This window comes from Paramisgurnus dabryanus, chromosome 11, assembly GCF_030506205.2.
Source record: "Paramisgurnus dabryanus chromosome 11, PD_genome_1.1, whole genome shotgun sequence".
In the NCBI taxonomy this organism is placed as follows: domain Eukaryota; kingdom Metazoa; phylum Chordata; class Actinopteri; order Cypriniformes; family Cobitidae; genus Paramisgurnus; species Paramisgurnus dabryanus.
In genome coordinates this window covers 31,676,914-31,690,228 of record NC_133347.1, presented here as the reverse complement: position 1 = coordinate 31,690,228, position 13,315 = coordinate 31,676,914, and the positions used below count along the sequence as shown (strand labels likewise).

At 41.0% G+C, this 13,315-nt stretch overlaps 1 protein-coding gene across 1 annotated transcript in view; it reads left to right on the top strand.

The window, feature by feature from the left end:
- LOC135729896 (taste receptor type 1 member 1-like) overlaps positions 1–12,995 on the top strand; it is a 78,462-nt gene extending 65,467 nt beyond the window's left edge. Inside the window, exons 4-6 of the mRNA XM_065247784.1 lie at positions 11,421–11,633; positions 11,767–11,887; positions 12,064–12,995. Coding sequence (XP_065103856.1) covers positions 11,421–11,633; positions 11,767–11,887; positions 12,064–12,995 — 1,266 coding nt within the window. The remainder of the gene's footprint in view (positions 1–11,420; positions 11,634–11,766; positions 11,888–12,063) is intronic.
- Positions 12,996–13,315: the final 320 nt, after the last annotated feature.

The window sequence follows — 13,315 nt, the reverse complement described above, 5'->3', positions numbered from 1 at the left end:
CTTCCAGAAGATGCACCGAAATCCTGGCAAGGACGTGTCCGGGAAGAATGGCACGTATGGTCACCCTATGTAAAGCATTACTATGAAATCAAAGATAAATTCCTTACAATTAAGAGATGGACATGGTCTTAGATTTTAATGCACTAGATGAATTTCTCCAAACTGAAAACATGAGGATGTAACTTTACATTGGCCTTGGATGAAAACAAATTGAACATTTTCAGAAAGCAGCTGAAATCTAGTTTTACTAATTAGTTAAGTATAACTCACATGCTGTCGCAACCTTTACAGTAGCAGCATGTAGGATAAATGTATATTTTCTCTTGGCTTACCTGCTGCTTGTGTCTTTATTCAATTCAATTCAATTTTATTTATATAGTGCTTTTCACAAAAGTCAATTGTTTCAAAGCAGCTTTACATAAATAGAAGCAGTGAAAAGCACAGAAAAACGACAGATAGCACAACAAAATACATGATAGCATAAGCAGTTAAATTTGCTGGGGCTATCACTCAATATTATAAACGAACGTATTACTAAAGTAACGTCTAGAAGAGGAAGCTAAGTAAAGCCCAAAAAAGTGTCTCTCAATGTAAAACAGAACAGGTTATACACCAACAACACAATATAAGGCAAACTCGTAGTCTTATAACAGGCAGGAGATCAGGACAGGCAGCAAACAATCGTAATAAAGGATAAACAGATCAAAGTCACAAACCAGAGTATAACCAGACAGGGAAACCGCTCAGTAAAGACAGCCGTGGCAAATCAAGACTTCGCACTGAAAGAATGTCCAAGGGGAGTATTTAAAGAGTTCATTAAGGGATACAGGTGGAGTGTAATCAGTCCCGGTATGTGGAATCATGGTAAATGAAGTCCGAAATGAGCATTAAAACTCGGGGGATGGCTCCCTCTGGTGGTGATCGGGGGACGAGGCGGGCGCCTCGTTTATCACAGCTACGTAGTGCGTGTTGCTAAGGTAACTCCCCCTACCGCTCCACCTTCGTAGTTTGGACTTGCAAGTACTTGTTGTCATCTAAAGGTTTTTTTTTCATGCACTGACATTTGTGCTTTTTTCAGTTGCTTAAAAACATATTAATGGCAAAAGTCTCATAACACTGTGTTCATCACAAACTGGGCTACAATATCATATAATCATGCATGTATATACATGTTTGTATTTTTGAGAGAAAAATGTTTATGCGTGGTTTTTGAAAAAGCAAAATTTTAAAGTCACTGATATAACTCCACAAAACTCATTCTAAACATGTTTTCCCAAGACTTTCCAAACAGGATCTAGTAGTCTAGAGTTTTTTCTTCAAAATGATGTGAAAATCATTTGGCCTACTCATTCACATAAAGCAAGATATTGATTTACAATTTCTAAGACACTTTTGCTTGGGAAAAGCTGTATGCGTGGAGGTGGGAAAGCTCCTGAATAATCAGTGATTGACAGCTGAGAGACAAAAGAGTATTGAATAATGAGCCACATAATGAGTCTTGTGGGGATGTTCAACAGGAATGTAACTTTCTCTGTAGTAAAACCATGATAAGGTTTACTTTTCAATATAATGTAAATACACACACACACACACACACACACATATATATATATATATGTCACCGGGTGACGATTTGTGAGGGCAGAACCAAAAGTACGGAAGATGGGTTCCGCTCGATGATGGTTCCGCCTGGACGACTAACTCTGAACACCGGAATTTCCGGGGTTTCCCCGAGGGCAAAATCAGGCCATATTATGCACAGGTGTGGGCGATAAGTGCAGCGATTGCTGATAGGTCATTGAAGAGGAGAAGCAGAGTATAAAAAGACCTTTACAAACTCAAACGGGGTGCTTTTTGGTACGTTTGATCGCTGCTGTGCAGGCCTGTGTATGTACTGGAAACCGATCCCTTAGGGAAGAAAGCTGAAGCTGTTGACGGTGAAGCCAGAGGGAGTAGAGAGGAGAGGTGACTGGGTGAAGCAAACTTATTGAAACTACGTGACAGGATCGAGTAAACAGTGGGAAAAACACGGTGTATTGTGGATCTATGAACATGTGAGTAACAGTACGAATCTTTGCAAGTGTTACGAAGGAAGATTTACTCGAAGTGTGTTGTGAGCGTGCTACATTGTGACGGCCCTACGGGGAGAAAAACGTAGGCGAGCCGGGAGCTAATATTGAAGGCAAGCTGGAGATCTCTTGCTGGGGATAAATCTTACCATACGTGAGTACCCCAACCATTGACATACAGAGAAATATTGATGCCGGTCTGTGTTTCTAATTTGTATTGTGAGTTTATCGATCGAGTGTTCGGCCCCACTGGATGAGAGAAGTGTGGGGGAGCCGAGCGAGGTCTATGTGGAACAGTGGGGAGATCCAACGACAAATATTACGACCCTTTTCTCCTTGTGCTGGAAATAGTGCCCAACGAATTCCCCTCCGGGAGACCTGGGCCGAGTTGGGTAACTCCTTATGTCATGTGAAATGTGTGAAGACTGCTGTGGGTAAGTCTTAAACTTTATTTTGTGGGTGTGTGCACTAAAGCTTGCAGTGTGTGCTGTGCTTGTAGAAACAGGTGTCGCCCTCAGTCCAGTGTAATCCGTGGGAAGTTACCAGCGCGTTGTGGTCAGACCACCATAAGGAAAGGTGCCAGAAAAGTAGGACCCCCAGTGTGTCCGCGACGGCCCGTACAGATCCCGAGTGAGGGCAGTGGGGGATTACCTCTGTGAAACTGTGTGAGTAGTAGCGCTTGACACCTACTGTGTGGCCCTGTGGTCCTTATTGAGGGCAGTTATATGTACTTCCACCATCTTTGTACGGAGCCTCTTCGAGAGTTCGCCCCAGTTCAGTACCCCCAGTACCCGAGAGGAGGGGGGAACTAGGGAAGCGTTCAGGCCCCGCACGCATCTACCAGGTGTCCCCTGTGTGCAGCAGGTGTTCCGAAAGTCCACTGCCCCAGGGAAAAGTGTTGGGTGAGACAACCATCAAAACCTCTTACCTCTGTGTGTGAATACCTTGCTTGTGTGGTGTAACTTACCTCTGTCTCTAGCACGCCCTGAAGGGGAACGTAAAGCCCCAGTTTAAGCAAACCTCTTACCTCTGTGTGTGAACACCTTACCTGTGCGGTGTAACTCACCTCTGTCCCTAGCATGCCCTGAAGAGGAACGTAAAGCCCCAGTTTATGTAAACCTCTTACTAGGGCTGTCACTTTTCGTTCGAAAATCGATTGCACAATCGATCGGACCAACCAAAAAAAGTTTCGAAAACGAAAATAGGCAATCGATTTTAACCAAATATGTACACTATTAATTTTAAAAGAATTAAACAGTTAAAAATATAGATGTAACAAAACTCACAAACAAGCAGAAAAAGAAAATAAAGAATTCCGAAAGTGCAGTAGGTGTGCGAAAGCTAGACAGAAAATACCCAGCAATTTTACGCACCTATAGTTTCACGCTTTCAATCGCTGCATCTAGTGTTTTGCAAAGAAAATGGAGGACAACGTCAATAAACCTGTGCAACACGAGACAGCGTCGAATTGAGACCTTACAGGAGATGATGAGTTATGACAAGGAGCCACCCTTGCGAGCTGACAGCGACCCGCTTTTGTGATGGAAGATTGGCAGTACAAAATACGCAGCTGGCAACGAAGTACCCGAGTTTCCCTGGGACATCAGTGCGGTCGGAGTGGGTCTTCTCAACAGATGGACATATAGTGAATGAAAAGCGCTCTGCTCTTGACCCCTAAAATGTTGATCGACTTGTTTTCCTGACCAATAATTTGTAATGGCCCTAGTCTTTTTGCGCATTTCATTATGCCTGCCTAGTGCCGCCTAAGTGTCGGTTACGTTTAATAAAAAAATACACAGCATGTTCTCAACTTCAAGTAAGTCTATTTAAAGTTTCATTTTTGAACAGTTGTTTGAAATGGATCGAATCATTATTTAAAATAATTTTTGAATTGCCTAAATCATAAAAGCAGCCGGTTGAAGCCTGCAGTAATGTTTTTCATTTATGGCAGCAGTCCACTCTGCATATTTTTTTTAGAATGTTGCACTACTGTTGCTGTTTTTTATTCTGCACGAAACTTAATGACAATGAATAAGAAATATTGCTGACTTGTGCGTTTCAGGCGCTCTCTTTACATTTGTCTGTTATTTGGCGTTGAAAATGGAAACGTCTTTTTTAGACATGGAAAATCGATTTTACAATCGATTCAATGAACACTTATATATTAAAAATCGAAAATGATTTTTTCACAAAAGTGACAGCCCTACCTCTTACCTCTGTGTGAATACCCTACCTGTGTGGTGTAGCTTACCTCTGTCCCTAGCACGCCCTGAAGAGGAACGTAAAGCCCCAGTTTATGCAGACCTCTTACCTCTGTGTGAATATCTTACCCGTGCGGTGTAACTTACCTCTGTCTCTAGCACGCCCTGAAGAGGAACGTAAAGTCCCAGTTGATGCAAACCTCTTACTTCTGTGTGTGAATACCTTACCTGTGTGGTGTAACTTACCTCTGTCCCTAGCACGCCCTGAAGAGGAACGTAAAGCCCCAGTATCTGCAACCACTTGCCTCTGTGTGTGTGTACCTTACCTGTGTGGTGTAACTTACCTCTGTCCCTAGCACGCCCTGAAGAGGAACGTAAAGTCCCAGTATCTGCAACCACTTGCCTCTGTGTGTGTACCTTACCTGTGTGACGTAACTTACCTCTTGTCCCGGTACGGCTGGAAGAGGAATGCCAAGTCCCAGCTGGTAAAGTACTTACCTCTGTACGAAGCTTTCACCCGTGTTACATATCCCACTTCTGCTTTCAGTTCCGGCCGGGAGGAGGCCCGAGGAGTTAGTCAGTGACCCTAAGGGGCGAGAGAAGGGCGAACACCTCAGACCATTACCAGCAACAGGTAGTGAAGAAAACATCAGTCCAAGCACTAAATTGTTTTTCCTGTTCTGCCTCCAGGAGAAGCGGAGGGCGCCACGGATAGTAGAAACCCTTCTGGAAAGGAGTCCTAGCCCCCGCTTTACTTGAAGTTGTCCTGGAGATCAGAAGAAGAAACTGTTTTAACTGCCATTCCCCTTTTCCCTTTACCTTTTTAAATATTTAATAAAGTTGTCTTTTAATTATAGTATACTTGTCTGTCTGGTCATTGGGGTGGTCTTGGGAACCTCCTCGAGGTGGAAACTAGGAAGGGGCGTGACCCTTTAGATATCTCGGGTCCGCTCCGACCTGTGACATATATATACACACATTATATATATATATATATATATATATATATATATATATATATATATATATATATTTCTATTGAAATATTTTCTATTAATTTCACAAGTATAAGTTACCTTTTAAAAACCATAGTAGTCTAATCATGGTAAAGGTACTGTTTGGCCATCGTAAAGTGAACACAGGGTTTGTGTTTGGTTGGCCAGCGAGAGGTTTACTTTTGTGCAGTAAAAAGCTCAAAAGAACAACTGCCTATCGTTGTCTGGACTCTTATTTGTGTTTTTGTGATCATTATAGTAGAAATACAACAAGGGACACGTGTGATAAACCTATCAATGTTTGTTTACAGCCGCCGCCATTACCTCACGTGTTGCAGTAAACGTGTGCACATGCGAGTGATCCTGTGTTTAATAAACTTGCTGTGCGGAGATATGCGCTTAGACGCAACTAAATAGTGATTGTACTGTTTGCAATCGCGTATTTTATAAAAATACCAAAAAGCGCGTCGAGTTTCCTGACTCCTGTGTTTGTGTATGTGCGTTCCCGTCGCGTCAACTGTTTGACAGAAGAAAAAGAAAACACTCACGTCTGGAGATACTGACACACATACGCAAGTAAATAAGGATTTAGATGTCATGTTTGGTGCAATCGGATGGAAATACAAGAAATGGAGAGACTGGATTGTGGATTGCATATCCATTGACTGCAGGAGGCACGAGTCATGCATATGGATGTTTCTGCTCGTTCACTTCAATAGCGCGGGGGTGTGGCAATCTCTTCTCATTACAGATAATGAGGTAACTGGAGAAATACGGTACTTCTCCTCCTTCTCATACAGTTTACACCGAATGACAATATCTGTTTTCAATCTCACTTACATCATTTAAAAGGAGACATTCCAAGCATTATGTAGACATTTATCTTTTGTTTCTACGACAAGTATTCGTTAAGTTACAGTTTATTTTTCTGACGCGTTTCTAAAAAGACTTCACTGAGGGACAGAGAACAAAACGCGCATCATGTTTATTTTCTTAATTTTGCGAAAAGCACAACATTCTGTTTTTATTGGGAGTGGACAGAAAAAAACTAGACACTTTAACGTTTTAAATGATGTATAAATCATATCTGTATGTCAAAAATCAGCAGAGTATTTTAAGTCTCTTTGCGGAGTGATTGAAAAATAAAGAGTTTGCGGGCGCCCGCGCCGCCGTCGACCCCAGAGTGTTAAGGTAACATGTGAATACGCTGATTTGCTTAATGTATTTATTACAAAATATAGTATGATATAAAACACAAAAATTTATTTTTAACTACAAAACATTTGTACAACATGAAATAAACACAAGAAAAACATCCAGTTAAAGTAAAGCACAGTAATTTACTACAGTGTTAAGATTATATAGAAAATATGTGATTTACATTATGAAACTTAACTTTAACGTTAGTTAAAAAGATACTAAGAAATAACAGACTTCATATGAATAGTAAAGAGAAATACATTGATGAGACAAAAAAAATGCCAGTAAGATATGTCAAAAGGGAATATTTTATGTTAGACCATCAAATAATGGATTGCAGAGCAGCTGCACCGAGACAGCGGCAAATTTCAGAAGGACTTGCCGAGATGAGGCTGCTTTAGCGGTGTACACGCCACTGACCACCTGCTGATTCCCTGGAACTCACATATCCAAGAGGAAATTTCAATGTAGGTGCTATCTTTACTAACTGACCACATATTTGAAGTTTTTTCTTATATATTCTCAACTAAACAGCTAAATTTTATGACACAGAAAGAGTAATATTTCGAATATTGTGCAAGTTTTAAGTTTCAATGCCATTGATGCAGAATGCATTTTGGGAAACTTGGCTGTCATAAGTCTGCACAAGTCACCTAATGATGCATCCTTGATAAAATAGGCAGATCAAGAATACATCTGGGAATGTTCTGTGAACTTGGCTTGATGCGAACTTTGAATTGGAACAGTCCTTGTGCAGTGACTGATGACGTTTTACAAGTCCACAAGAACACAAGTACAGACAAGAACGCATATTGAGAAACGGCTCATGTCTCTGTCAGAGCTAGGATGTAAATGGGAGACTGGGTATGCAAGGCTTGGATGAAGTCTTCTTTGTTGACAGCTCACTGGCAGTTCTAGAGTCCCACAGAGAAGGATGAGGTGAAGGAAGGGAGTTGTGGATGGGTCACACGATGGAACGAGTGCGTCGTGTCTTGCGGCTGGGATGCAAGTGTTATCTGTTATGAATGACAGTAGAAATAGTAGAAATGCAAAGATAAAGACATAGTAATACCAATAACTCAAATGCAATGATGGTGTCCTTGCCCAGTGGAGTTGTGCAGACAGAGGTGCTGGTCGTTTGGATGGCTGCACACGAGGGCTGATGCTACCTCTGGCTCGGAGGCACTGTTTTAGTATGTGTGTAAACAGCGACTGACAGAATACAGCTGGACACGGATCAAAACTGCAATCTATTCGATACACACTTAAAGGAAGATGACAGCTCAGAGGAGGACATAACAGCTTTTAAGGAGCCTGTGTAGGGACAATGTGATGACACCCTCTGTTCATTATGGATAAGAACCAATGTGTAATCAAGAGCTCTGAAGTTAATTAGCACTAAAAACCAAATTATTATGAGTGAGGCGAGCACTTCACAGCATCAATCTGTTTTAGCCAGTACTAGCCTGTAAAATAAATGCCTATCTATTTCCTTATATACATAAAATACTTGTTTCCAAGCCTTTGATAAATGTTTTTATCACACAACTAAACACTGGAGAAAATGTAAAACTTATCTTTAGAGATTAATGTAAATATAGAAAACAATGTTTGCACATTGTGTGTTTTTTGCATCAAAACATTATGAACATGTCCAACATTTAGCATTAATAATAGTAAGTAGTAAGTAAGTAGTATTTAGTATATATAATTGTAAACTGGCTAAACTATGAATGAATTAAAAAGATTGACCACATTAAACACTGTTCCAGAAACAAAGTGTATTCAAACAACCATAAAACATTTTTGCAGAATTTATAAAATTGTTGATTTGCAGTGCTGCTGCACTGACATGAATTCAAATAACACTTTATTATACTACTCTATACATGATATATGTCACGGGGTGACAACAGAAAGTGGGCAAGCGCAACTACTTTTGCGAGGGTGGTTTCTCATCGGACCGATTTAAATGAAACACCCAGCCAGTTCGGATCGCTCCGCCGGGGATTTAACGTGCGTCAGGTGTGCGGGTTGAAAGTGGCGATGGCCGATTGGGACACGACAGAGAAGGATGAGCTATTAAAGGGATGTTGAAGGAAGGAAGAGCGTTGTTGATGCTCCACACCCACCCAACAGTTGGTGGCGGTAATGCACCATGCTGGATGCCAACCGCCAATAAAAACTAAAGAAGAAGAAGAGCGTTGTTGTTGTTGTTGCTATTGTGAAGCTCTCATTCCTGTTCCGGTTGGAGGAAGAAGCAGCAGTTTAGCGAGTGGCACGAGAAGAGTGAGTTCGAAAAGGGTAGAAGGACCAGACCATTCATTTGGTTGAAGAGGAATTAATGCTGTGAATAAGGATCTAGGGGAAAATGAAATGGATGTGAATGGATGCCCTCACGAATGAGTTAAGTCATCTGTTCCTCAGCTACGCTGCTTTGCTGGGTCTACACGATTGATTATCTGCTTCTGTGTGTTTATGGTGTTCTGTTTTCTTGACCCTCTGTAAAGAATACTCCATTCTTATGTGTCTCGGCTGTGTGAGAGAAGAGGAGCTAGCGTGGCAGATTTGCATGTTGAAGTGAAGCGCTGTCTATGTTTCCATCTCATTACTACTATCAGACACTTCGACTCCAGGAGACGGGGCTCGGTCAAGGTGGCAGAGTATAAGCCCTACGTTGCTGTGAGTACTTGGATTTCAGTTTGTGTATTGTGCATAACTACACGTGTGCATTGCTGTGGAGTGGTTTGACTATTATTGGAGTGTGCGGAGCACCTGTCCTGCTGATGTCCGTGCCTGTGACCGTGAATACCGTCCAATTGTAGAGCTGAAATAAATGCCCTGGCTAGATATTCATTGTTGCTTATATAAGGAAGCCCTTTGTGTCTACTGCTGTTTGCTCACCTTGGAAGACCTACCTGCATACTTACCGTTGTTCGCTCGTACAGGAACGTCTCTGCTGATTCTATTGTTGTGTGCTTACAAAGAAGCCCAGTCTGTACATCCATTGTTGCTTATATAAGCAAGCCCTTTTGTGTCTACTGCTGTTTGCTCACCTTGGAAAACCTGCCTTAAATAATGAGTGGATTAAGCTTTTTAAATCGGTAAGAGAGAAATGGAAAGAGCAAAAGCAGTTAAAGTGCCTATCTAATAGAAATTATAACCATCATAACACCAGTCACATTTATAATCTATAGACCTGCACTGCCAATAATATACTATACATAGTGTTGTATATATGTGACCAGTCACGGAAAGTAGGGACACAAGTCGGATCTGGGGCATTTTGAGTTATTCATAGATTCTGAAAGTGCAGTTTCTAAGCTTTCCAACAATGTGTAACACATGGAAATCTGATAAGATTTGGCCATTTGAATGTAACACATTCAAGAAAGCGAATGCTGAGAAATTTGAGAAAGAAAAAAGTTAACACTTGCCCTTTTCCCTGGCTGGAGAGACAATAGGGCTCATTTACATCTCATTTAGCTAAGCCATACCCCCTGTAAAGCTGTTTTGAGACACAGATGTTCTAGCATCATATGTAGTATTTTATTACAGAAGTCCGAATGACAAAATGCAAAAATAAACAGGACTTTTAAGGGCTTTTACCGGCGTCCAGCGGTGGCCGATGAGACAATGTCTCGTGGGGGGTGCAGTTCAGAGTGGCACAACGAACACACGTCCGTCTTCCCGGACCAGCACGTCCGTCTTCCCTTCCTCCTGTGGGCAGGTTAAGATCTAGACGAGAAGGTAAGTATTCAACATGCACCACCACACACAGCATATATACGGCCGCCAAGATCTTCTACTGCTCCTAACACCTCCTCGGTCATTACGTGGTTAGGTATGGCTACAAAGTTCCCCACAGTACCTCACTTAGTTGGATCCATAGGACTCCCGCTGGATGTAGTTAAGTCGCGTAGTTAATTAGTTGGAAGGCCACCGTCTCGGCAACTCCCGATGGTCTCCACAGAGGCCTGGTCCTTCCTGGGGTGAGTACAAACAACAGGGACACGGCACAACACTGCAAAACGCTTTGGTGTACTCAGATCAAATAATCACTCACACGCTGCTTGGGGGGGATTGAAGTGGCTACGCCGAGCGATGTCCGAACCGGGTCGTAAGTTTCGCCACCCAGCGTCAGCACAATACCCTTCCTCCGGCTTGCCCACCTGTCGGACACACCTGGTGGGGCCGTTACAAACAAATTACGCTCTTCATCAGTAATTTAAGTATCTAGCACACACTTGGAGTTAAATATTACTTACGACTGGCATATTCCTTAATCGATCTTTCTTCTATTTCTCTTCTTACAGGTCAATCCACGATGTAAACAACTCCACCGGTGCGACTCGCCCAAGCCTTCGTGTAAACACAGACAATAATGGCTGTATTGATCCACTCATACAAATCCTTTGCTCACCCTTTGTTGACTTTTGACTCGTTCTCTCTCCACAAATCTCCGGGACAACTTCAACAATCGTGCTTCTGCACTCGCGACTCAACCCAGCGTGCACTCGCGGCGTCCTTCCTGATACAACAGCGCTTCCTGTCTCTTCTACTCTCCTCTTTATATCCCTCCACCCGGCATGACTCACCCAATCACCACGCACCACGTTGTTTACACAGCTGTGCCTCATTGCGTGTAATTTTGGGGACTCCCGGGGAACCCGGAAGTGCCGGTGTTTGCAGAAACCGGCCCGGGCAGAACCTCTTCTCCCACTTTGGTTCCGCCCTACCGAGTCACTCTGTGACATTCTCACACGTTACAACAAGAGAAACATGATAAAAATCGAATGAATAAAATTTTTAGCTGTGATATGTTTGTGATATGAAATTCGTATATAATGGATAATGGATCACTACTACAACTCACTACTAATAAAGTACTAATTTGAATTTGTTATTATTTTTTGTTAACATTTTGTGAACATTTCTTTTTCACTTCAAAACAGCTTCTGGAAAAAATTAAGAATTTGGATTTCACACTCAATAACCATCAGGTGAAATATGATGTTAATGGTGATCCATTTGTCAGTTATGCAGTTGTGGTCTGGCACACTGTAACAAATTCTCCATGGATTGAGTTGGTGGGCACTTATGACACATATCCAGAAATTAATTTTACCATCGACAACTCGCTCATGCCCTGGCGTAACAATACTTCTGTAAGTTACCCTTTATTACTCTTGGTCTACTCCAGTAAAAGTTTTTTCTAATGACACCCATGGTCTTTGAAGGCTTCATTTATACATTTAGCAGTCCAGATGAGCTTTTAACACCCTTTATTATTCTATAAAGGTTCCTTTCTCAAACTGCTCTGTTGAGTGTAAGGAGGGATTTTCAAGAGAACACGTGGGATATCATGATTGCTGCTTTCTCTGTAAAAAATGTCCACAAAACAGCTATGTGAATTATTCTCGTAAGTACCTTAAGTAGTGAGTCCTTGATATTTAGGCTTCATAAATCCAGGGCACTCCTTTAATAGTTTATTATTATTATATTATATAGAACTTTATGAATGGTTTAATTTGAGTCATTACAAGATTTATATTTTGCCTGTATTACCAAACATTCATATCTTTGTTTTTATTCCAGGGGACCCCTATACCTGTTTTCCATGTGCAGCGAATGAATGGTCTGATGAGGGCAGTGCGACATGTCAGACACGCTCTGTTATCTATCTACAGTTCACAGATATTCCCTCCATTGCACTTATATTTTCTAATGTATGCTTGATTACTCTTCTCATTATCACAGTATTCATTTTTGTTTACAATTACAACACACCAATGGTGAGGTCTGCTGGTGGCAACATGTCTTTCCTAATGTTAGTGTGTCTGATTATGTCTTGCCTAAGTGCATTCTTTTTCTTTGGTGAACCCACATCCATAAAATGTATGTTAAGAAATGTCCTATTTACGTTTTTCTTTACTGTCTGTCTCTCCTGTTTGTTTGTCCGTGCCTTTCAAATAGTTTGTGTCTTCAAAATGAATGAGTTCCCGAACGTGCACAGGTTGTGGGTAAAGTACAATGGCCAGTGGATGTTTGTAATCTCTTTTTCTGTTTTTTATTTTATTGTTTGTATTATGTGGATGATCTTTACACCTCCTAAACCCTTCAATGACGTACTGTCTTTTAAAAAACAGATATTTCTCACCTGTAAAATGGGGTATGTTATAACCACTAGCACAGTTGCATTCATAAATATTGTTCTTGGTGCCTTGTGTATCTTGTTTTCTTACATGGCACGAGATCTTCCCAAAAATTACAATGAGGCCAAATCAATAACCTTTAGTATAATTTTTTATATTGTGATCTGGATTGCATACTTGACAGCTATTTTTCTTGTAAATAGCAAAGACAACTTTCTAATGAATGCATTGGTTCAGATATCCAGTACATATGGAATTCTCTTTTGCTATTTCATACCAAAATCTTACATTATGTTATTTCAACCGAAGAAAAACACTGCTGCATACTTCCAAACATCTATTCAAAATTACACACAAACTATTAGTAGAAGTTAAACCACAGCAATAATGCTGGACAGATGCTGATCAAATGTTTCACATGGATATTCTAATTGCTTTCTGTTTAAGATAGTTGTGCAAATAATGTAGATATATTACAGATACATTATAGATATATTAGCAAGCACTTTTTCTTTTCACACCTGGTTAGGTAAACTCATGCAAAGTAAAATGAAAGATTCTCTGACAATCTCTGAAGCAGCAGGTGGTTAAAGTCATTGATTCAGGTCTTGATGTATCTCTTAAACTGTGTTAAAAGCTTTTATCCTTGATTGTTATTTAAATTATTTATATGTGATAAAAAAAAAACACAGATC